Source organism: Schistocerca nitens, chromosome 1 (assembly GCF_023898315.1).
Source record: "Schistocerca nitens isolate TAMUIC-IGC-003100 chromosome 1, iqSchNite1.1, whole genome shotgun sequence".
Classification (NCBI taxonomy): domain Eukaryota; kingdom Metazoa; phylum Arthropoda; class Insecta; order Orthoptera; family Acrididae; genus Schistocerca; species Schistocerca nitens.
Genome location: NC_064614.1, coordinates 638,310,734 through 638,337,402, shown reverse-complemented (window position 1 = coordinate 638,337,402; position 26,669 = coordinate 638,310,734). Strand labels below are relative to the sequence as shown.

Here is a 26,669-nt window from a genome sequence, read left to right as displayed (position 1 = left end):
GACCAAGTTCTGCGCTGTGCCGTCTCGCGGATTTTCGCGGACTTCGTCCCAACGCTTCGCGCACACGATTAATGTTCTCGGGTGTCCGGATTGTTTTTGTGCTGCCGCCTCTTTTCTTTGTTGTGCTAGCAGTAGCTTCAAAGGTTTTAACCCAAAGGAGAATGGCTTTCCTTGATGGCATGGGAGCCCGTGGCGGCAGGTTGAATTCACGACGAAAGGCGCGTTGAGCACCAACCACACTATCCGCGTTTTTGTAATATGCCTTTACGGCATATGCACGTTGCGCACTCGACCAACGCTCCATGGCTACTGAAACTTCCACCACTCTAGACGCCCAAGGTCACTTCCCCCACTCTCGCAACCCCCCTCCGCGCCCGACAACCACTATCGAAATCGTGCTGTTTCACTGCCTCACCCTGTATTTAAACAGATGGTTAGATGTTCTTCAAGTCCACAGATGAAACACAATACTTCACTGATGACAATATTAAAATGATGCAGCATATGAAGTCCAGTTGGAAGGTGGCAACTTGATTCATACATGTGATGCAGATGAACTATACTCTTGGTAATTGAAACATATGTTAATGTTTTAAGAGTACAAAGCTAAACACACCATGGACTACTCTGCAACCTTAATTTTCACACACAGTGCCCCCATCTAATGACAAAAATTCTTTCACTGCACTTCAAAACAGAAAAGTAACATGAATGTTATGAGGTACGAAAAAACATCTCTTTTACAGTCTCTGTCCCAACAATATTTATGTAAACTCTCACTGAGCCATGATATTCTAACTGTTGGCAGTTTTTTTAAGAAAATATTGTGATACAGATGAGCTATACTCTTGTTTATTGAGACATATGTTAATGTTTTTAGAGTACAAGCCTAACAGACCATGGACTATGCTGGAATTTTAATTTTCACACACAATGTACACATCTAAAGACAAAAGTTTATTCCACTGCACCTCAAAACAGAAAAGTAACATGAATGTTAAGAAATAAAAATAAAAAACAAATCTCTCTTATAGTCTCTGACTCAAAAACATTTTATGTAAATTCTCACTAAGCCATGAAATCAAAACTGTTGGCAGTTATAAAAATAGTGATTCTCTAGTTAGCAATTAATTATAAATTCTTAGACTACACATTTATTTCTAAGACACTCTTATTTTTAAGAGAACAAAAAAGAAGAAGAAGTTTACACTGAAATCCCTTTTTTTGTACCAAATTCAGTTTCAAGAAAAATTTCTAAACAATTATATACATACTCTTGAGGATGTCTGGCAAAATAAAGAACTTGCAGGGAGACTGTCTAAATACAGTTTTATTATTTTTACAAATACACCAAATTGTAGCACACACTGAATGAGTATTTTTTGACACGAACATTCCACTATTCTGAAAAATTTATAGGATCACATTCTATACACATGAACTACCTCGAAACATGCATACAACACAACTTTAACACATAATATCACAAATGTTCACAAATAACAAACCATGGAATATCCTCAAATTAGATGTTCCATGTCCCCCAGTCTATATGTTGATGTTTCCGTCAAGGATCTGAAACAAATATTGCGCCTACATTTCATGCAAATACGCACATATTCATGTTTTATAATGACACACTTATTACATTTTCGAAGCAACTGGATTAACTGACAACAAAAAAGTATGGTTTTCAGAAAATGTCTCAGCATGATTGCAAAAAGATCTGAACACAATGAATGAATGCAAATGCAATATTATGTAAGCAAGCTGTCCATAATGTGACATAATAAGGCCATGACCCAAAAATTTGTGAATTTAGATTTCAAGCACATATTTAGTGAACCTTTGAAATGTATGTAATAGCACCACTATCCCTCTTTGTGTTCTGAATTTCTTCATATATTTTATGTTAGCTTATTCACATCCACAGAAAAAAATGAACTTGTATTTCCTAGTATGAATCAACAGTGGTGGTGATGATGATGATGAGATGAAAAGAGCGGACAGAAACCAAATTATGACGTGAAATAGCCAGAATGATATGGTGTACACTGTCTTAAAGACCACTGACAATGAACTTCAATTTTTTTTCTTTTTTTAAGTATTTACAGTGATGCTAAAATGAACAAAGAACTTGAAAAACCAATTCTGTGTAAACATTTAACTTCTTAAGTTAATGTCTCCATTCCCTGTGAACTACTTCTTTACACAAAGAACTGACCCAGCACTAACTTCAAGAATCCAAGAGACTGTGTCAACTTGGCTCATGTCCTGAGCTAAATTACAAAAAGTTTTACACTGAATAAAGTAATTAAAAGAAGATAACGACATATGTAAATGTTGTCAAACATTTAAAAAGTTTGACCTACATCAAGAGACAGCATTTACTGCTACAGTTTCTAGTATTTTTGCGGAAGATGAGACATTATTTCTCTCTTTCATCATTAGAATTTCATAGGAGTTAAAAATTAAATGGATAAAAACTCAATACTTACTGGGATACAGTCAGTTGACATCAAGAACACTAGAGGCCACTAGCTGGCGTGACAGCCATTCCAGTCCATCATGCAGCCCTGTACCACTCTGCGCATCACATGCTTGGATATGCCAAGATCGTGTACAGCATAGCTTGGACAATCCCAACTGCTCTGTCAGCTGTTCCACAGAAAGGCAGCCCTCTAGGTCCTGCAACAAAAAATAAATAAATATTGCTAGAAAACAGCCACTGATACATCACTCATCCATGTGCCTAATCAGGAACTGCTATGGTTTCTGTAGCATAAGAAGATTTCATACATATACAGTATACACGTAACAGAGGAGGCATAATGAAAATTACTAACCAAAACAGTAAAAACACAGCACATACTTTATCATGAGAAAATGAATAAAAGAAAGCAACAGGACAGGGTAGGATATGCAGTAGCTGAACCAAAAGAAAAAGTTACAATGACCATCACTTTGCATGAAACAAAGAAGCAAGAAAGCAGTCAGAAATAACAATAAGCCAATATTTGAGGTTCAAATTTTATAGTGTCTTGTACCAATAATTATCACATTTAAATCAATTAATAAAAGATGAGATATAAACCTCAAAGAAACCATGGGTGGAAAATAAAAATGAGAAGGCAAGAAAGTAAAAAAGAAATGGAAATTGTAAATAGAAAGGAAGTCAATAACAATGAACTTTAAATAGCAATGGAAGACAGATTAAAGTTTAATATCCTGTCAATGATGTGTCACTAAAGGCAGAGCACAAAACTGAGATGTGTCAATTCACATAAAACCAATTAGGTAGCAAAACTGCAATGAGTAGATGAAGCAGTTTTATTCTTTGGATATTGAAAACATTGGTATGGGAGGGTGAAGGCAATAACCTTGGTTATTTACAAAACACACTCAATAACAGAGTATTACACACTGCTGTTTTTGCCAGAGACAGTGTAGAATATTAGAGTAAGTAATATGGCACATTGCACAAGCCATACTTCAAAGAGATTGTCATAGCTATTTTATTTTTATGAAGGGAATAAGTATCCTTTCTCATGATGTTTACTCTGTCATCTATGAATATATGTTGTGGCTATCAACTATGGCTCTTTTTTCTTTAAAATACGTTTCATCTAATAGCTGTATTGTTGATAAATATATTAAAACTTAAACAAAAAGTGTGTACATGTAAAAGAGAGACTTCCATGACATAGTAGCATAGGAAAGCAGAAAAATACAAGTAGTATAACTACGGAATAATATAATTTCTACCAACTCTTTTCTCTCTCTTCAGAAAAAGGTTTTCAGGTTCTCAAATCTGGTGTTTTTGTTACCTTTAACTTGTATTTGTGCTGCTTGCCAACTCATACGTAGAAGTTTTTGTACATTTATTTGAACTCAGTTTCATTTAGAAGATTCTTCTCTTTATCAATGTTTCATAATTTTTACTTTTATTTTTTTTTTCTGTTACTCCACTGTTTACAGTCCTTGTTACTTACTTCATTTACCTGTTGTGTATATCTGAGTATTTTTACACAAAAACCACAGTACAGGGTGAGGCAAAAGACTGGATGCACCCCTATAAAAGTCGAACAGTGTGAGGAATCATAATGGTGTACGGTATAGGGTATCTGTAGGTGGGGGCACAACTTAGAGCAGCTATGACAACAAAGGCGGCCATTTTGAAATCCGCCATCTTGGATTTGGGTGATGTGTTTCAAATGGGAAGGGGGTCATGTGGCACATCATTTTGAACTGTCTCTTTCTCAGGAAGACAAATGAGAAATCTGTTTTAAGATATCTTTATCTGTGTATGAGTTATGACCTGTTAAAGTTTAAAACTGTGAGAGGTGATAAATTCAGTTTATTGTTGCAGGTGATCCACAATGGCACTTACACAGCAGGAACATCTTGAAATTGTGTTAATGAGTGGTGGACGGAGTGCCAGCCAGCATTATTGCTCTTGACTTTAATGCCTGGCACCCCAAGGGGAATGACATTTCACATATGACAATATTCAAGTTATTGGACAAATTTTGTGCAACGGGTTCTGTGGTGGACAAGCCGTAAAGTGGACATCCGAGAACAGCCACCGACAAGGACACTGGAACATCAGTTTGGCATCATTTGTGAAAAGTCTACAGTGCAGCAGGTGCCAGTTATCAACAATATCCAGTGTCAGACACTGTTCAATCCTGCTTGTATTGCACACACACCAATGGCACCAGTACAAGTTAAAGATGCAACATCAACCCTTGGAGGATGATCCTGACCGGCGGGTGCAGTTTGCAGAATGGGCTCTGGAACAGTGTAATAGCAGGAATCACAAACTGCATACAACAGGTGTTGTTCAGTGACAATGCTATTTTTTATTTTCAAGGATAAGTAAACAAACAGGATCATCATTACTGGTCAGTAGCAAACTCCTCGAGTGGATTCCTAAAAAGGTGCTGGCTGTGAAAAAGTGATGGTTTAGTGTGGGATTTGGGGCACAAGAATCGTTGGGCTGGTGTTTATCGATGGAATGTTGAATGCTCTGTGGTTATGTGCTTCCAATGCTGTTTACTTGCCAGGGTGATTTCCCAACTTTCTACCAACACGATGGCACATGTATCCACAATGCTACCGAAGTCAGATAGTTTCTGGATGAACAGTTTGGACGTCACTGGATAGGTAGGAGATGTCCTATCGAATGGTCACCACAGTCCCCTGGTCTACCACCTGCTGACTTTTATCTGTGTGGACATTTGAAATCAATTGTGTATGATGTAAAAATCAACAATGCAGCCCATCTCTGCTGGTGTACTGTCGAGGCATGGGCCTTTCTTGACTCACATATGCAACAGGACTGTCAAAAAATGACTCCAATTGTGTGTTCACCACAATGGAGGTCATATTAAGCTTATGCTGTAATGCCGACTATGAGAAATGTCCTAAACTTTAATGGGTCATATCTCCTAGACAAAGAAAGATCTCTTAAAACAGATTTCACATGTGTATTCATGAGAAAAAGGCTCTTCAAAATGATCTGCCACGTGACCCCCTTCCCATTTGAAACATGTCACACAAATCCAAGATGGCGGATTTTAAAATGGCTGCCACTGTTGTCATAGCTCCTATAAGGTGCGCCCTCACCTACAGATACCCCTTATCAGACTCCATTATGATTCTTCACATCATTTGACTTTAATAGAACTTTTGAAATCTTCCCTATTTTCTTCAGTTCTTCTCTCCCTCTCTCCCCAGGCAAACAAGCCTCATAAGGGCCAACAGTACCTACCGACTGCAGTATCATCCTCAGCCAGTAGACATTACTGGTTGTGGATATGGAGGGGCACGTGGTTAGCACACTGCTCTCTCAGACATTGTCAGTTTTCGTTATCAGAGCCACAACTTCTCAATCAAGTAGCTCCTCAATTGGCCTCACAATGGCTGAGTGCACCCCACTTGCCAACACTCCTCAACAGACCCGGGCAGTGACCCATCCATGTGCTGGCCAAGCTCGACAATGCTTAACTCTGGTGATCTCACAGGAACCGGTGTTACCTCTATGACAAGGCCATTGGCATTTTCTTCAGTTTACAATTACATTTTTACTTTTTTCCCATCATTTAATTTTTTCTCCATTCCTCAAGACTATTATTATAAGGAGCATTCAAATGAAACCCAGTCACTAGTGTAAAGTAACGGTAACGATTTTATTAACTCAAAAATGTAGTTATACACAGTACACATACTCAAAAATAGTCATCAAAATTGTTGGCACATTTATCCCATTGCAATACTAGCTGGTCGATTCCATCATTGAAGAAGCTACTAGGCTGCTGTCGGATCCAGGCCAGGACCCAGTCATACACTTCGTCATCCATTGCGAATCGATGTCCACGAACAGCTTGTTTTACAGGTCCAAACTCATTAAGTTGCACAGTGAAAGGTTGGATGTTCCAGTGTTTCCCACCAAAGCTGCTGCAATGTTGTCTTCACTGCATAGGTTGTGTGTGGGTGGGCATTATCATGCAGGAGGATAACGCCATTGGACAACATGCCTCGGCATTTCGACTTGATGGCTTGTCTAAGGTTCTGTAAAGAAGCTTGATTTCCTGGCATCCAACTCCATCTGCCGCCTAAAATCAAATCACTCCTTGTTGTTCCTGCTACTCGCCTGCATGTTCGGTAGCGGACAGTAACTTGTGTGACCGCTTTCTCTTCAGTGTGAAACCACATTGGCACTATGCAACATCAAACGGTGCACATGCATCAGTCTCTCTACTAACAGATGGCGCCATCGTACCCGCAGTTACGTGGTGCCACCTTAGGAGCAAGGCAAAGGCAGACACACTGAACAGGTTTCATTTGAATGAACCTCATACTTTCTAATCTTAAGCATTTATTTAATGTGTTTTTTGACGTCAAGCTGCCACTTTCCCCAGCTTTTAACTCTTGCTTTCTCATCCTTTTCAATTTCTCGATGGGTTTCTTATTTTTGGTCATTACCTGTATCCTTAAATTGGTTTAATGTTACTTTAATTGCCCATGTTCCAGTTAAATCACGACTTTTCTTCAACTGTTTAGTTGTACTCTGTCAGGGATAATGAGGATTGGTTATGCTTGTTATTCAATGAAAAGTTGCTGACACAAATGAGAAATGGTAGTGGCTATAATATTTAATTTTGCAGAACTTCATTGATGATTTAATTTCAGTCAGACAAACAAGTCCTACATTAGTTTAATTATTTTGTATAACTTTCTAGATGAATTTTGTTAAAATTCACACATCTCAAGTCATTTCCTACATCACTGATTACAAAGATAACATTTCTCATGACAAAGTATCAGCCATTAAAGGCCTTGGAAGCTCAAATAATACCCACTAGCACTGCAAATGGCATTTTTAATTCATCAGTCCTACGAAATCTAAGCTGTTTTCACCAAGTATCAATATGGGACTAAAATCATGTTTGAACACAAAGTCAATGATGAAAACTGTTAGCTATTACTGACATTTATCCAGTCGTTTCATTATAAAGAAATTTAACAATGGCCTATTTTAAGATTTGTTGGGAACTGCAGTGAGCTAGTGTCATTAAATATTTAAGTAAAGATATTTAGTTATTATGACAGAGCTACTTCTGAGTATATTATGTAGGAGACACCACGAGTCTGGTTAAGACTTCCATTTGTAGAACAACTTGTAATTATCTGCATTCCACAAACAATAGTGGGCAAGTATTCACACTGATTAAATTTTGTGGAAACTGCATTTACGTCATGATGTTTCACTGATTCTTCTGAAATACTAGACATCATTTCTTTAATTTGATTTACGAAATCATTGATAAGGGATGTCGCATTTGTGAACAATCATTTACAACACTCTCAATCAACTTAACAGCGACACTACCTTGCTCTCATTTGACTGTAATGTAAGAAGGTTTGACCCTGCTTGGATTATTAATGTTGCATTAAAAAATAAAAGAAAAATAAAGCTTTATACTGCTGAATGAATTTTTGAGCTTGTAATTATAACTGAAACTTTACGTTTTGTAGATGTTATAAGCAACATTCCCATTTCTATTTACAAGGTACTTCAATACTGTTAATGATCCAGGCTTGTGATGTAATTTTTTATTAATGTTTTTAGGAAGGCAACATTCAAATAATAATAAAAGTTCACCAAAAAATGAGATTTAATATCAACATCTGACCTAAGTTTACTTTTGCTATGTCTTTTGCAGATTATTTAGAAGAAAAAGTGTTACTGGTATCATTAAAGCCTTACTGGTCTACACATAGGTTCTTCTGTGTTGGATTGTACTACTTTGTTTATGTCATCTTGGTGCCATTGCAACCAAGCAGTGTACTCACTACTAAGTAAACATGTGTCTTCCTAGTCTCAATTTTGTTTAGAAGATGAGTAAGGGCTTCACTACCTTGCTTTACAGGTGTTAGAAAAATTACTACTGATGCAAAATTTATGGACACAATATTTTTAGATTAATTCTCCTACCAGAGTCTTTTAGAAAAGCTACACTGAAATCATCACAGCCTATTGGTTATTTCTCACTGGCGGCACAGTAACATTCTGAAATATGAATCATGTATTGATGGAAAGTCCTGGATGGCAACTAATATTCAATGAAAGAATGGATCACTAGATTCTGATTAAAACTACCTATTATTTGGTGTTTCTCATTTGAAGCTACAATGCTGCCAATTTGGCTGTCACCTGCGCCTTCATTAGGGTTTGAGAAAACAATAGGTTGGTTGCCAATATGGGCAGAAAGCATTATTGCTGCTGCAGCCAGTGATAGTTAAATAGGGTTAGGTTGCTTGCACTGTCTGATAATGTATGCCTACCATACCAAAGGAAAACTACAAGCGAACTAATGCTTTCTTGTGGCACATTAGTAATGGCAGATAATTTGAATGTGATGTTGATATCTCTGATTGAAGGAGCGTGCACACACATTCTAAATCTGAAGAATTTGGCCATCTGTTCTATATGTCTATCCACTGGTCACTGCACCTGCTATTCGATGAACAGTACTATGTCTAAGAAACAGCTGGAAATTTCCCAACAGGGATCAGTGTACAGCTAGTGTCATAATTGACATATTTTTCAGGAGCAGCTTACCACAAAAAAGATGCTACGCTGCTTTCTGCAAAATATACTAATTTCCTTTAACATGTGTTTTGCTTGATAAAGAAAGCATCTCTTTCTTTTTCCATTTAATATATACAAAGAAGATGTTACCTTAAAACAGTAACACAACACTTCTCTTTTCAGAGATCTGCAACTCTTCCAATAGAATAATAAGCTCATCTCCCCCCACCCCTACTGCAAATACTTCATGTTCCCTCTGCTTATGTCTTTTGCTGACTGGAGTAAATAGAATATGTTTTTCTCCTTTACAGTTTAGGGCTGATAATACACAAGAATAGAGGTTCTGAATGCTGAGAACTTCAATTCAGAAACATCCCAAGGTAACAGCTGTTGTACCTGTAAGTCTGCTTCTTCAACATTACGGGTTTTATTGAACACCAGTTAAGTACATATAAATCACAGAATATAACAGGTCCCTAATCTTCTTGAATTAAACATAAACAAATACTTTAGCATACTTCTGGGTCATTAAGTAGTCTGCCAACTTACTGAATAATTGAAATGTTAGTTTCATGCTGAAGAACACTAAGTTTCTGCACTCGAATACGAATGACTCTCTCAGTTTCTGCACACAATGTTGGTTTGCTCACAAAAGACACTACATGCAGTCAATCAGAGCACAGTGACAGCACACATTAGAGAAACAGACATGTTCGTGCACAAGCCAAATGTTGATGACAGGGAATAACAAAGTCCAGATCAGTGTCCAGAAAATAATAAGTATCACAAAGTCATCACAAATAAGACCATCAGAGAGAGCTGAGATGATTGAAGATAAGATGGTGCATATGAGTCCCTAATTCTGCCACTGTCACCCAGGAAAACTGGTACTGTTGCATGGATCATTCCGCATTGTGACTAGTGATTTCGTGGGTTATAAGCATAATTATATTAATACATCAATACATTCAGAGTTATTACAGTAACAGAAAAATAGTTGTTTTGTATTACAAAATGCTGGAAAGAGACCCAGTATTTCAATTTATCAGATGATACATAAAACTATTTTACTGAGTTACACAGCCATATAAGAACAGTCGGCAATGAGCCTTTCCTAAAATAAAAAAGAACCTACTGAGTCTCCAGGAGGTATTGTCTGTTTTAATTGGAATAAAGTACTCTCACTGCCACAGTTAAAAAGAATTTTAAAAAAATCAACACTCTGCCAAACATGGGCAATGAAACAACTATTTCATTGTGAACCTGAATAAGCAATGGATCCTGTCTCATCTGTGAACCAGAATGAGCAATGGCTCCTGTCTCATCTGAAGGAAGTAGGTGATTGTCACTACTAATCCACTTGACTGCGAGTGGCATGTCAAAGGTAGATATAGGAGTCCTGTTCAGGGTAGACAGGGACCACACTGGACTCAGGGCAATATACTAATTCCCCTAACCAACAAATTCAAGGTGCTGTCTTTCACTGAAACTGAGCCACTGACACTCACTTCGCCTGTTTTGGGGAAATCCGTTTTGTCCTGTGTCAAGAGGAAGCAAACGCAAAAGGGTAGGGGTCTATTAATCATCGGCAGTTCAAACATACGGCAAATAATGGTGCTTCTTAGGGAATGTACACCTGGGAGCTTCATTCAACATGTTGAAGAGGCTATTCTGGCAGCCACTGAAGGGACAGGGTGAAACCAGCTGCAGATCATCGTGTACATTGGAAGAAAGATGCCTGTCATCTGGGCTCCGAGGACATACTTGGATCATTCCAGCGACTGGCAGAGGAGGTTGAGAAGATCAGCCTTGCACATGATGGAGTTTCAACAAAGCTCACAATTTGTAGTACTGTCCCCAGAACTGATCATTGTCCTCTGGTTTTGAGTTGAGTGGAAGATGATGATGATGATGTTTGGTTTGTGGGGCACTTAACTGTGCAGTTATCAGTGCCCATACAAATTCCCAGTCTTTACACAGTCCAGTCTCACCACTTTCATGAATGATGATGAAATGATGAGGGCAACACAAACACCCAGTCCCCGGGTGGAGAAAATCCCCAACCGGCCGGGAATCGAACCTGGGACCCAGTGATCCAGAGGCAGCAATGCTAGCCACTAGCTGCAGACTAGCTGTTGAGTGGAAGGATAAAACCAGATTCGAAGATTCTCTCACAAGCTAGGCTGCAACCCCTCAACTTGTGTCAGAGCATTGAGAACTGTAGGGTCTCACTAAATGGACCACGCATGCACTACACATCACAGGCTGCTACCCAGGTAGCTGACTGAGTGTGGGATGCTCAAAAGGTTGTTTTTAGATTAAACAGGTCTCTATCCCGTCCATATAACAACAGGTGTAGGAGACCCAAAAGTATTAGTTAAGATTCAGAGGACTGCCCCTAGCCCCACTCCCACCCTCGAATCACACAGGCAAGCAGTTAACTGCCAAAGTATTCAGCATTCCTAACAAAGAGCCAGAGTTTGAAGACCTCTTGAAAAGCAACTCAATTAATATTAGGCACAGAAAGCTGGTTGAAACCTGAAATTGATAACAGTGAGATTTTTGGGGAAAATTTAAGTGTATATACAAAGGATAAGCAGACGGGAAATGCAGATAGTGTATACATTGAGATAAATATTGAAAGTGCATGCAAGACTGGCTGGGCAAGACTCAGTATCATGGGTGGGCATAAAATAGACTGGATCCATCTACCACCCACCAGCCTCATTTCACGATGTAAACAAAAACTTTAAAGAAAAATCTTAATTCGCTTGTGTGTAAGTTCCCAAATCAACTGGAAAGATTACAGTTTTGTTAGTGACGGGATATGATTAGACATCCTGTAAAACACAACTAAATGCCTTCTCTGAAAACTACCTAGAACAGGTACTTTGGACACCCACTCACAATGGGAATATACTGGACGTAATGGCAACCTCTTTGAGGATATGCGTGTCAAACTGGTGTCAGTGACTATAGTGCAATTGAGGCAACAATGATTACCAAAGTACATACAAAGGACAACTGAAACAAGTAGAAAGGTATATATAATCAGTAAACTAGATAAAAAAGCAGTAGCGACATATCTCAATGAGAAACTTGAACCATTCAGCAGAGGGCAAGAGCATGAAGAGGAACTATGGCTCCAGTTTAAAAGAATAGCGGACCATGCACTAAACAGATATGTACCCAGCAGAATGGTTCACAATGGGAGGTTCCCTCCACTGTATACAGTCACCTTAAAGAAACTTCTGAAGGAACAGAGATTACTGCATAATAGGAGATGCTGAATGAAACGTGTTTGACTGCTAAGAGAGTAATGTGTGAAGCCTTCAATGACCAGTGTAGCAGAATATTATTAAATGATCTATCACAAAACCCACAGAAATTCTGATCGAATGTAAAGACTGTTTGTGGCACCAAAGTTAGCATTCAGTTACTAACGGATAAGACAGGAATTGAAACTGAAGATAACAAAGCAAAAGTAGAAATGTTTAATTCTGTTTACAAATATTCCTTTACAAAGGAAAACTCAAGAGTACCACCCCAATTTAATTCTTGTACCATTGAAAAGATGAGTGAAATAGGTATTAGTGTCAATAAATTCTCAACAGCTGAAATCATTAAAACTGTGCAGAACCCCAAAGTCTGATGGAATCTCAGTCAGATTCTACACTGAACATGCAGCTGAGTCAGGTCCTCTTCGAACTATAAATTATCATAGATATTTGAACAAAACACAATGCCCCATAGTTGGAAGAAAGCACAGGTCACACCTGTCTACAAGAAGGATAGCAGAAGTGACCCATGACATACTGTAGAATCTTACAATCTATTCTGAGTGCAAACGTAATGGGGTTTCTTTAACAGAATGACCTACTCCATGGCAACCAATATGGATTCTGAAATCACAGATCATGCAAAATCCAACTAACATGCGGTCCTGTTAGATCAAAGCAGTCAGATAGATGCAGTATTTCTTGACTCCTGAAATGCGTCTGGCTCAGTACCACATCCATCCTTATTGTTAAAAGTAAGATCAAATGGGGTATCAAGCAAAATCTGTGACTAGACTGAGAATTTCTTGATAGGAAGGAAACAGCATGTAATCTTGGATGGAGACTCTTTATCATATGTAGCAGTAACTTCAGGTGTGCTCCAGAGAAGTGTGTTGGGACCCTTGCTGTTCATGTTGTACAGGGTGTCCATGAAAGTTTACCCTGATTTCAAGATAAAATATAAATTATGTTTATGATGGTAACATTTGTTTTTTGTTACAGGTCTACTAGCGAACCCATGACGTTTCTGTACAGCACTGTCTCATTCAACACTTTTGCTACAAGGAGCACCATGTGAGGTATATCATAAAAATGGCTCCCCCTAAGGAGAAAGCTCGGTGTTTTGTGTGGCAAGCAGAAACCAAATCACTAATTAATGGAAGTTTGTGTCCAACTATGGAAAGAAAGCAGCTGATGTCAGATTAATCAGATCATGGATGGAAACTTTTTTTGCAACGGGGTCTGTTCAGAAATGGACAAACAACAGCAGACAACCTGTTTCGGAGAAGACTGTGAAGCCAGTTCAGACTGCATTCACGAGGTCTCCACAAAAATTGATTAGACAAGCTTCACGGAGCTTCAAGTGCCAAAGAGTACAGTGTAGAAAATAGTTCGTGAATATCTTAAATTTTATGCGTACAAGTAAAACATTTTTCAGAAACTACAACCAGATGATTGCCAAAAACACGAATAATTTGCAACGGATAAGCTGAACTGTTTGGATGAGGAAAATGATTTCTTGAAGCGTGTGTGTTTTTATGATTTGGCTACATTTCATGTTCGTGGCTCAGTTAATTGTCATAATATATGGATCTGGGGATCAGAAAATCCTCACGTCGTATGAGAACACATTTGAGGCAGTGCAAATGTTAATGTAAGGTGCAGGTTAATGTGTGATTGAGTGATTGGCTCATTTTTCTTCTTCGAAAGTAACGTTAAGTGATTTGTCTACCTACAAATGTTGGTGCTACAGGATGTGCAAGACACTTGTCACCTTTCACAGCAAGGTGATGCTCCTTCTCATTAGGTTCTACAAGTCTGTGATTCTCTTCATGAGACCTTCGCCAACAGGTAGACTGTCTGAGACTGCCCAATGCCATGGCCCCCTACAGCACCTAACACTGTCCCTTTAGATTTCCTTCTATGGGGGTATGTGAAAGACATTGTGTACAAAACATCAATTCCTAATACTGTGACACTGCAACAATGCAGTGTAATTAATGTAGGAAATATTGTAGGGAGAGTTTCCACCTGTGCAATTCAGAAAAGCTGGTGTTGGTGGGAAGGATACAGATGCACAGGCTTTGAAGCAGTCATTGAAATGAAGAGTGTTGTGTTGGGCGGTGTACTCAGCAACGGGATGGTCCAGTTGCTTCTTGGCCACAGTTTGTCAGTGGCTATTCACGCCGACAGACTGCTTCTTGGTTGTCATGCCCACGTAAAATGCAACACACTGGTTGCAGCTTAGCTTGTAGATCATGACTGGTTTCATAAGTTGCCCTGCCTTTGAGGGGATATGTGGTGTTTGTGACCTGACTGTAGTAGATGGGAGGATGTTTGGAACAGGTCTTGCATCTAGGTCTATTGCAGGGATATGAGCCATGAGGCAAGGGGTTGCGAGCAGGCGTCGTGTAAGATGAACGAGTATAAAGTGTAGGTTTGGTGGGTGGCAGAATACCACTGTGGGAGGGGTGGGAAGCATAGTGAGTAGAACATTTCTCATTTCAGGGCATGACGAGAGTTAGTCAAAACCCTGGCGGAGAATGTAATTCAGTTGCTGCAGTCCTGGGTGGTACAGAGTTCTAGGGAAATGCTCTTCTTTGGCTGGACAGTGGGACTTTTGGAGGTGGTGGGTGGCTGGAAAGACAAGGCACAGTAGATATGTTTTTGTACAAAGTTGGGAGGGTAATTACAATCTGTAATGGCCACAGTGAGACACTGGGTCCAAGGACCGCAAGTCACTGCAAATGCAACGGTCATGTGTGGCTAAACACTATGGGAGAGTCTTCTTGGTGTGGAATGTGTGGCAGCTGTCAAAGTGCAGGTATTGCTGGTGGTTGGTAGGTTTGATATGGGCAGAGGTACTGGTGTAGTTGTCTTTGAGGTGGAGAGCAACATCAAGGAAAGTGGCTTTTTGGGTCAAGTAGGACCAGGTGAAGCAAAAGGGGGAGAAGGTGTCAAGGTTCTGGAAGAATATGGAAAGGGTGTCCTCATCATCGATCTAGATCACGAAAATGTCGTCAGTGAATCTGAAATAGGTGAGGGGTTTGGGATTCTGGGTGGTTAGGGAGGATTGATCTAGATGGCCCACGAATGGGTTGGCATAGGATGGTGCCATGCTGGTGCCCACAGCCGTACCCCAGGTAATGCCTTTAAAGGAGAAGTAATTTTGGGTGAGGATATAGTTGGTCATGGTGACTAGGAAGGAGGCTGTTGGCTTGGAATCCAACTGGAAACGATAGTGTTTAATAATGGTAAGGTCATGGCCATTAGGGAAGTTGGTGTAAAGGGAGACTGCATCAATAGTGATAAGCAGAGCACCATGTGGTAAAGGAACAGGAACTGTGCATGGTCGGTGGAAGAAATGGTTGGTATCTTTTATACAGGCGGGTAGGTTGTGGGTAATAGGCAGAGATGTTGGTCTACGAGAGCAGAGATTCTGTTAGTGGGGCACAGTAACTGGCCCCAATGGGGTGTCCTGGCTGGTTGGGTTTATGAACTTTAGGAAGCATTTAGAAGGTAGGAGTATGAATAGAGAGATGACCTCCAGGGACAGGTTCTGGGATGGGCCTAAAGATTTGAGGAGAGACCGGAGATCCTGCTGGATTTCTGGAATGGGTCACTGTGGCAGGATTTGTAGCTGGATGAATCTGATAGCTGGCAGAGTCCTTCTGCTAGGTAATCCTTACGGTCCAAAAAACAGTGGTGGAGCCTTTATCAGCAGGCAAGATTATAAGGTTGGTCAAGGTCAACATTTAAATGATTTCAGCATATGCACCCCTGGTAACATGCAAAATATCAAGCCAGTATTCAGTCTCTTGCTGCACATTCTACAATGTGTCTGGCATCATTGTGCCAGTGGCATCTCAGATGCGTTGTTGCAGTGTCACAGTATGCGTACAAGTAAAACATACTGCTGTTTTGTACACAATATCTTTCACATACCCCCATAGAAGGAAATCTAAAGGGGCAGTGTTAGGTGCCGTAGGGGGCCATGACAGTGGGCAGTCTCTGACAGTCCACCTGTTGGTGAAGGTCTCATTAAGAGAATCACAGACTTCTAGAGCCTAATGAGGAGGAGCATCATCTTGCTGTGAAAGGTGACAGTGTCTTACATATCCTGTAGCACCAACAAATGGAGGTAAACAAATCACTTAACGTTACTTTCGAAGAAGAAAAATGGGCCAATCACTCAATCAGACATTAACCCGCACCACACATTAACATTCATACTGTCCCAAATGTGTTCTCATACGATGTGAGGGTTTTCTGATCCCCAGACCCATACATTATAGTAGTTAACTGAGCCATGGACATGAAATGTAGCCTCATCATAAAAAAACACACACTTCAAGAAATCATTTCCCTCATCCAAACAGTTCAGCTTATCAGTTGCAAATTGTTCATGTTTTTGGCAATCATCTGGTTGTGGTTTCTGAACAATGTTTTACTTGTACGCATAAAATTTAAGATATTTGCGAACTATTTTCTGCACAGTACTCTTTGACACTTGAAGCTCCGTGAAGCTTGTCTAATCAATATCTGTGGAGACCTCATGAATGCAGTCTGAACTGGCTGCACAGTCGTCTCCGAAACAGGTTGTCTGCTGTTGCTTGTCCATTTCTGAACAGACCCTGTTACTAAAAAAGTTTCCATCCATGGTCCGATTAATTTGACATCAGCTGCTTTCTTTCCATAATTGGACACAAACTTTCATTAATTAGTGATTTGGTTTCTGCTTGCCACACAAAACACTGAGCTTTCTCCTTAGGGGGGAAGCCAATTTTATGATATAGACAGAAATGTCTGCTTGTGTCTGTGTATGTGCAGATGGATATGTGTGTGTGTGTGTGTGTGTGCGAGTGTATACCTGTCCTTTTTTCCCCCTAAGGTAAGTCTTTCCACTCCCGGGATTGGAATGACTCCTTACCCCCTCCCTTAAAACCCACATCCTTTCGTCTTTCCCTCTCCTTCCCTCTTTCCTGATGAAGCAACTGTTGGTTGCGAAAGCTTGAATTTTGTGTGTATGTTTGTGTTTGTTTGTGTGTCTATCGACCTGCCAGCGCTTTCGTTTGGTAAGTCACATCATCTTTGTTTTTAGATATATTTTTCCCACGTGGAATGTTTCCCTCTATTATATTCATTACTTATGTACTTACAAATATATGTATTTCAATGACAGTGTGAGAATTACATTTTGCAACAAATTGCTATTTACTGTGAATGTAAGACTATTAGCATTAGTCAGTTATTACAGATATTGGTAAGTAATGCAATGGTGCTAGTGACTTACAAGAATATTGTATATACAATGATATTTCAGCAAACTTTAGCAGCACTTTTAAGTGTGTTCAACTGGCAGCCCTCACTTCACTAATGTCATATCATTTCAGTATCAGTAAACATTTGTAGTACACTCAGTACAGATTATTAAAAATTGTCAGATGACTTATACTCACCATAAATCAAACACACAGTGTATGGAATATAAGCATGACACTTCTATTTTACAATGAAATTATTAGGCAGCTTTTGGGTTGTGAATATGTAAATAATGAGATCTTATTTTTTTTGTAGAAAAGAATGTATTAATCTATTCTCTCCCTTGAGCAAACTTACTAGTGCAGACAGAGTATGTCAAATCCTTGGCATCTCAAACTGATGACTGAGACAAGGGCAATACACATTTCAAATTCTGGAATAAGGATTGACCTTCACAATAGTAACCAACATAAGTTTTCAACTGGTTTCCATATTTGTCTCAGAGGTCAGAGGTACAAGATGATAGTACACAGCCTGAGGCATTGGCATTATGGAGTGTTGGGGGGGGGGGGGTTGCACTGCAGAGAGAGAGAGAGAGAGAGAGAGAGAGAGAGAGAGAGAGAGACCACAAGACTTGTCTACAGTAAGCATGTTCATGAGGATATGGGTCTTATTACATATGAAAGAAATAGACAGGCTTGCACAGGACAGACTAGCATGGAGAGCTGTATCAAACCAGTCTCTGGAGTGGGGAAAAAAAAGCCCCACATGTACGCTTCACTCCATATTTGTGCCTAACACTTGTTATATTCACATGTTAAAGGCACCTCATAATTAAAAATACATAGTTCAATAAACATTTCATGAACTATTACAGAGTAGCAGAATGTGCTTTATCTACAACAACTTTTTAAAGAGATCTGCTGTTTAAATGTTGTACGTACCTGTTTATTAGCAAATATCAGAAGAGAAGCATCCTTTAATTCCTTTTCAGACACCAATTTTGATAATTCATTTTGAGCTTCTGGAAGTCGTGATATATTACTTGAATCAATCACAAAAACAACAGCCTGAGGGGGAAAAAAACTGTTAATGTCAAATGTGGAAAATAATTAAAACATAGATGACTTGAAAAAATACAAAAACTGACTAGAGACCTTCAGTATTAAAATGAAAGGACAGAAGTGCTAGATAAAGTAATATAAGGCTGGAGTTGTGACATTTAAAAATTTCCAGGCTTACTGATTTTTACATGGAACTTCAGACAATTTGTCAAATGTCCATACCATGATGCCTAGATATTTTGGTCCACAGTTTTCTGACCATCTTCAGATATCAACAGAGAGTTATGATACAATGCTTGAATCTTCAACAACGTAAAAATAATTTGTGGAAAAATTAAAACAATTTGTGGAAAAAATTGCAGAGGGCCAGAAGTCTATCAACTGAAATATTATGAGAGCAAGTCATCAAAATCTGTTTGATTCTCTGTTGTTTCATAAATTAAGCCTAGGTTTTTTCTGTATTCATTATAATAAAAAATTCTGTTTTTCATCCTACTATTGTGTAAATGAACTCAACATCTTATGCGTTATAAATGAAATGAAACAAAGTCCTTGAGAATTATACCTGAAAATGTAAACAAACACAAAAACTGACATAATTAATAAAATATTTGTTTCAGCTTAACCAATAAACTGTATAATGGGAAAATATCATGATGTGTCCCCCTTAGTGCATTGTTTTTCTTTAAATCTATCTTTTCATTCCAAATATTATTATTACTTTTCATTCCAAATATTATTATTAGCAAAAAGTATTCTTTTGTGAAACTCTGCTTGAACATTAAAAATCATCTAGAGCTTTAGTGATACAGCTAGTATCAGGTGCACGCAGAAAGAGCAGTTCTACAGTTAAACACAAATGACTGAAAAAAAAAAAAAAGGATAAGAAATACCTGTACAAGCAAGCAATGAGAATAATAGACTAAGAACTTTCTCTATGTTGTTGACAAATGCATGCAACCAATAGTACTGCTGAAAAAAAAAAGCCTAGTGTTAGTCTAATGAATGGCAGTATGTTGTAGGTAAGTATGTTGTTGTTGTGGTCTTCAGTCCTGAGACTGGTTTGATGCAGCTCTCCATGCTACTCTATCCTGTGCAAGCTTCTTCATCTCCCTGAACTTACTGCAACCTACATCCTTCTGAATCTGCTTAGTGTACTTGTCTCTTGGTCTCCCTCTACGATTTTTACCCTCCATGCTGCCCTCCAGTACTAAATTGGTGATCCCTTGATGCCTCAGAATATGCCCTACCAACCGATCCCTTCTTCTAGCCAAGTTGTGCCACAAATTTCTCTTCTCTCCAATTCTATTCAATACCTCCTCATTAGTTATGTGATCTACCCATCTAATCTTCAGCATTATTCTGTAGCACCACATTTCGAAAGCTTCTATTCTCTTCTTCTCCAAACTATTTATCGTCCATGTTTCATTTCCATACATGCCTACACTCCATACAAATACTTTCAGAAACGACTTCCTGACACTTAAATTTATACTCGATGTTAACAAATTTCTCTTCTTCAGAAATGCTTTCTTGCCATTGCCAGTCCACATTTTATATCCTCTCTACTTTGACCATCATCAGTTATTTTGCTCCCCAAATACCAAAACTCCTTTTCTACTTTAAGTGTCTCATTTCCTAATCTAATTCCCTCAGCATCAACCGACTTAATTCGACTACATTCCATTATCCTCGTTTTGCTTTTGTTGATGTTCATCTTATACCCTCCTTTCAAGGCACTGTCCATTCCGTTCAACTGCTCTTCCACGTACTTTGTTGTCTCTGACAGAATTACAATGTCATCGGCGAACCTCAAAGTTTTTATTTCTTCTCCATGGATTTTAATGCCTACTCCGAACTTTTCTTTTGTTTCTTTTACTGCTTGCTCAATATACAGATTGAATAGCATCGGGGAGAGGCTACAACCCTGTCTCACTCCCTTCCCAACCACTGATTCCCTTTCATGTCCCTCGACTCTTATAACTGCCATCTGGTTTCTGTGCAAATTGAAAATAGCCTTTTGCTCCCTGTATTTTACCCCTGCCACCTTCAGAATTTGAAAGAGAGTATTCCAGTCAACGTTGTCAAAAGCTTTCTCTAAGTCTACAAATGCTAGAAACGTAGGTTTGCCTTTCCTTAATCTTTCTTCTAAGATAAGTCGTAGGGTCAGTATTGCCCTGTGACTTATTAAACCGATATTTCGATAATTTTCACATCTGTCAACACCTGCTTTCTTTGATATTGGAATTATTAAATTCTTCTTGAAGTCTGAGGGAATTTCGCCTGTCTCATACATCTTACTCACCAGATGGTAGAGTTTTGTCAGGACTGGCTCTCCCAAGGCTGTCAGTAGTTCTAATGGAATGTTGTCTCCTCCCGGCGCCTTGTTTCGACTTAGGTCTTTCGGTGCTCTGTCAAACTCTTCACGCAGTATCTTATCTCCCATTTCATCTTCATCTACATCCTCTTCCATTTCCATAATATTGTCCTCAAGAACATTGCCCCTGTATAGACCCTCTATATACTCCTTCCACTTTTCTGCTTTCCCTTCTTTCCTTAGAACTGGATTGCCATTTGAGCTCTTGATATTCATGCAAGTGGTTCTCTTTTCTCCAAAGGTCTCTTTAATTTTCCTGTAGGCAGTATCTATCTTACCCGTCGTGAGATAAGCCTCTACATTCTTACATTTGTCCTCTAGCCATCCCAGCTTGGCCATTTTGCACTTCCTGTCGATCTCATTTTTGAGACGTTTGTATTCCTTTTTGCCTGCTTCATTTACTGCATTTTTGTATTTTCTCCTTTCATAAATTAAATTCAGTATCTCTTCTGTTACCCAAGGATTTCTACTAGCCCTCGTCTTTTACCTCAGTAAGTAAGTAATATTATATTTCACACATGCACAGTGTGTTTTGCGAGGTGGAAAAGATAAAAAATCAGTAAGGGAATCACATCAAGATATGGACATTCCTCAATATTCTTTAGTTTATCAATAAATATATTGAGATGTTCGTGAATTTTCATCTGTACATTTCTCATTACAGGACAGAAATGTCTACAAACATGCCTTTAAGCATCAACAAATACTATCTGTCCATATTTTATGTGAAAGTCTCTTCAGTGGCTATATTTTCACCATCATACAGAACTGACAAACTATTTCCTTTTTTTAAAAAAAAAGGTAGAAATTTTAGGACATTAAATGAGATTTAACATCTATGAATAAAGTTGTAAAGTTGTAACAAATATGATTTCTGGGGAGGGGTGGGGGAACTAACTCTACTTTGTCAGCCAGAGGAATAAGTGAAAGCATGTTTTCTTGAGAAACTGATCAATCAAGAAATGAATTGAAACAAAATGATTAATTACTAGTAAGTAAAGACAGAGAAAGGAGCAAGGGGGAAAAATTTTGAATTATATAGGCATGCTGTAAAAAGCATTCAGCACATAGTGCAAAGAAAGATCTTGGCACAACAATTTTATTGGTGTAATTCCATTTGTATATTCCTTAACTACCTCATTATTCAATGCAGTTCTAACATCATATGCAACAAAAAGCTTTCCATTTCAGCCACCACAATCTGCACTATAATTTATTTTCTAAAATGTGTGTGTGTGTAGGTAGGCACATGCGTGCTTATATGTGTGCGCTTGTGTGTGTGTGTGTGTGTGTGTGTGTGTGTGTGTGTAGGCAGGTGCGTGCGTGCTTATATGTGTGCACTTGTGTGTGTGTGTGTGTGTGTGTGTGTGTGTGTGTCGGTAAATAGCAATTTTATAGACTTTCAGGATGTCCCAGTATGGTTAGTCAACCACCGAAAATGCAACCCTTTATTTACAAATATCATCAGAGGCTACAGCAACAAAGATACAGTTTAATTTAAAAAACATTACAGGCACATAAATATTATCCTGTGTGGTCAAACCTTACTCAGGGAGTTCCATGAACAAAATACTGGTGAGTTCATTCCAAACTGCCTTTACAGTAACAACAGTTTGTTATGCTCAACATGTGTCATCAGAATAATGCAAATCATTATCACCACATAAAATAAAGCAACTGATTGAAAGTGATGAATTAAGGGTCATGCATGCCCAATTGATTTGTTGTCACATGTGCAACGCTTACACCACCGAACTTTCCATGCAAAAGGTGCAGGTACTCGAGCATGCATGTATCGGCTGATCATACCACACCACACATTCAAGTGGAAACATTCCTGATGTCAACTCTGGATATTGGCAGGGAATTCAAGCATCAACTGGCAGTGCAGGTTCGTAAGTCCATGCCACTGGAATCCTCTTGCCACACATCTTCAATGCTTTATGACTTCTTGGTTACATCTTTACCACTTTAAGTTGATAGCAACTTTTTGTTCGTAATCTAGACTGTAGAATGCATTTTTAGCAGTTGGCACTTCTGGGACATCCTGCACATGCAGTGAAATAATTCACTTACTGACAGAAATTTTGCCAATGAGACACCCAACAACAAAAGGAAAAAATTACATGTTGCCCTTCCTTAAAAGCATCATGTGCTGATTTGATTTGTTATTTTTCAAAAGCAACTGCACATTTTTATGAACTGTTGTCTGCAGCTTATTTCACAGTCCTCTGAGGATATTTTGTTGTCACTAAAATAGTACGCATGCACTCAATGACTAAGAAATCTCAAATTGTTTACATAGTTTAATCAGCTACTATTCATAGTTTCTTACATAAAATAAGACACTGGCTACATTAAAGGAATTTTTTTGACCACCATTCGACAGTTCTGAACGGCTCATACAATTGCAGCTACTCTCATATTCAACACACACTGTATGCTAACAATGAAAAACAGATATGACAGTTAAAAAATGTGTGTACAAATTAATAATGGAAGGGGTAAAAGTAACCACTCACTGTACAGCTGAGGCACTGAACAGTTAACAGGCACGTGAACAAGAGTGAAATTATTGCTAATATTTAGGTCACTGCCCTTCCTAGAGATATCTGACAAAAACATACATATATAGATTTATAAAATAGAATACCGTTTGGTATAGTTGAAAGAATGTAAAATATCTTTCTCTGTTGTTTACAAATACTCCTTTAATCTTACTACCCCCCCCCCCCCCCTTTCCCAATTAAGAGCGAAGAACTTCTTCTCTCTTGCAAATGCCCCCATCAAAAACGAATTACTATCATCAAACTACAGGAATTTACAAATCTTTACATTCATTTCTTCATAAAAGCTTCATAAATCATCTTGTGGTTTACAGCAAAGGGTGCCTGAAAGCAATATTGTTTGTCATTTTGTTATTATGGTCACAGACCAAGGAGATGAAAAATAGCCCATGGAGATGAAAAATAGTTTCCATACATTTCCATTATTTGGGAATAGGCCTATTACTCCTCATCTTACACTACATGATCAAAAGTATCCGGACACCTGCCTGAAAATAACTTACAAGTTCATGGTGTCCTCCATTGGTAATGCTGGTATTCAATATGGTGTTGGCCCACCCATAGCCTTGATGACAGCTTCCACTCTCACAGGCATATGTTAAATCAGGTGCTGGAAGGTTTCTCGGGGAGTGGCAGCCCATTCTTCATGGAGTGCTGCACTGAGGAGAGGTATTGATGTCAGTCGGTGAGGCTGGGTACGAAGTCTGCATTCCAAGACATCCCAAAGGTGTTCTACAGGATTCAGGTCAGGACTCTGTGCAGGCCAGTTCATTACAGGGATGTTACTATCGTGTAACCACTCCGCCCAGGCCATTCATTATGAACAGGTGCTCAATCATGTTGAGCGATGCAATCGCCATCCCTGAATTGCTCTTCAACAGTCGGAAGCAAGAAAGTACTTAAAACATCAATGCGGGCCTATGCTGTGATAGTGCCATGCAAAACAAGGGGTGCAAGCCCCTCCATGAAAACCACAACCACACCTTAACATCACAGCCTCCAAATTTTACTGCTGTTGGCGCTACACACGTTGGCAGATGACCTTCACCGGGCATTCGCCATACCCACACCCTGCCAGCAGATCACCACATTGTCTAACGTGATTCGTCACTCCACACAATGTTTTTCCACTGTTCAGTCATCCAATGTTTACACTCCTTACACCAAGTGAGACGTCGTTTGGCATGGACCGGGGCGATGTGTGGCTTATGAGCAGCCGCTCAACCATGAAATCCAAGTTTTCTCACCTCCTGCCTGTCATAGTACTTGCAGTGGATTCTGATGCAGTTTGGAATTCCTGTGTAATGGTCTGGATAGATGTCTGCCTATTACAAATTATGACCCTCTTCAACTGTCGGCAGTCTCTGTCAGTCAACAGACAAGGTTGACTTGTCCGCTTTTGTGCTGTACGTGTCCCTTCACATTTCCACTTCACTATTACACTGGAAACAGTGGACTTAGGGATGTTTAGGAGCGTGGATATCTTGCATACAGACATATGACACAAGTGACACCCAATCACCTGACCACGTTCGAGGTCTGTGAGTTCCGCGGACTACTGAGGTCACTGATATGGAGTACCTGGCAGTAGGTGGCAGCACAGTGCACCTAATATGAAAAACGTTTGTTTTTGGAGGTGTCCGGATACTTTTGTTCACATTGTGTATCCTCAAGGATGTAGATGATCTCATAAAATAAGAATAAATAAGAACCCAAACAATGGAAAATCCAGGGTAGAATGTAGAATGAAATGGAAAGTTGCTACTCACCATATAGTGGAGATGCTGAGTTGCAGATAGGCACAACCAAAAGACTATCACAAATAAAACTTTCGACCAGTAAGGCCTTCGTTAAAAACAGACGAAACCCCCCCCCCCCCACACACACACATACACACGCACACAACTGCAGTCTCAGGCAACTGATGGCACACTGCAAGCAGCAGCACCAGTGCATGATGGGAGTGGTGACTGGGCGGGGGTAAAGAGGAGGCTGGAATGAGGAGGGAGTGGGACAGTAGGGTAGGGGTGGCAGACAGTGAAGTGCTGCAGGGGAGCACGAGGGACAAGGTGGAGAGAGGGTAGGGTAGCAATGTGCAGTCGGGAGATTAAACGGAGGGCAGGGGAGAGATGAGGAGGGGAGGGTGGGGGGTACAGGAAAAAGAGTGACTTCAGTTGCCTGAGGCTGCAGTCATGTGTGCGTGAGTTGTGTTTGCATGTCTGTGTGTGTGTGTGTGTGTGTGTGTGTGTGTGTGTGTGCTCGCGACTCAACATCTCCGCTATATGGTGAGTAGCAACTTTGCTTTTCATAATATTGTTGAATAAATAAGAAACATTTCCAAATAAAAAAGGGAGACATACAGATGTTTCTTCCACGGGGCAATGACGACGCCATTTGGACAAAGATCAAACTCAGAATGAATAAGCCACATTGTCTTTAAAGAAATCATCCTGACATTTACTGTAAGCAATTTAGAGAAACTTTATCTTTATGTTTATTAATTTGACCTGTCTTCCAACTACACACAACAATTTTATGGATGTACCTCTTACATGTTTAGCAAGTTATCTGTTTCACTGAAAAGCAATACCTCCATGAAATCTCCAGAAGTTGTCTTTATCGGCAACAAGGTTCACATAGGAACTACAACTTCTTTGGAAACAGTTAATCAGTTACTCAGCTATTAAGTTGGGCAAGATAGCAAATTGGTTTAGGTAATGGACATATGTTCAGGATGAGTGAGGTTTAAAATCCCTTGTCAGATATCCAGATTTTAGTTTTTAATTATTTCCCTAAATCATTTGGGCTCTGTGCTGGGATTGGTCTTTTAAAAATACCAAATCCAATTTCATGTTTCATTCTTGTCCACTCCCAGCTTCTATTCCACCTCTAATTTTCTATGGATCATTAATTCTAATCTCAATTTCTTCTTCTTCTCCTTCTCTTAGCATTACAACACTGTATGGGTCTCATCATCTTCAACATGCTTCCTCTAATCTGTCTTCTCCAGTGCAGTTCTTTACC

The 26,669-nt window shown here is 39.3% G+C and overlaps 1 protein-coding gene across 2 annotated transcripts in view; it reads right to left on the bottom strand.

Moving 5' to 3' along the window:
* Positions 1–1,312: 1,312 nt before the first annotated feature.
* The window catches only part of LOC126258078 (E3 ubiquitin-protein ligase TRIM23-like), a 61,593-nt gene continuing 36,236 nt past the window's right edge, over positions 1,313–26,669 (bottom strand). For both annotated transcript variants that reach the window (XM_049955614.1, XM_049955613.1), the window contains exons 9-11: positions 18,582–18,707; positions 2,499–2,688; positions 1,313–1,575 (exon numbers count right to left, since the gene is read on the bottom strand). In XM_049955614.1, the coding sequence (XP_049811571.1) occupies positions 2,509–2,688; positions 18,582–18,707 (306 nt within the window). In that variant the 3' untranslated portion in view covers positions 1,313–1,575; positions 2,499–2,508. The remainder of the gene's footprint in view (positions 1,576–2,498; positions 2,689–18,581; positions 18,708–26,669) is intronic.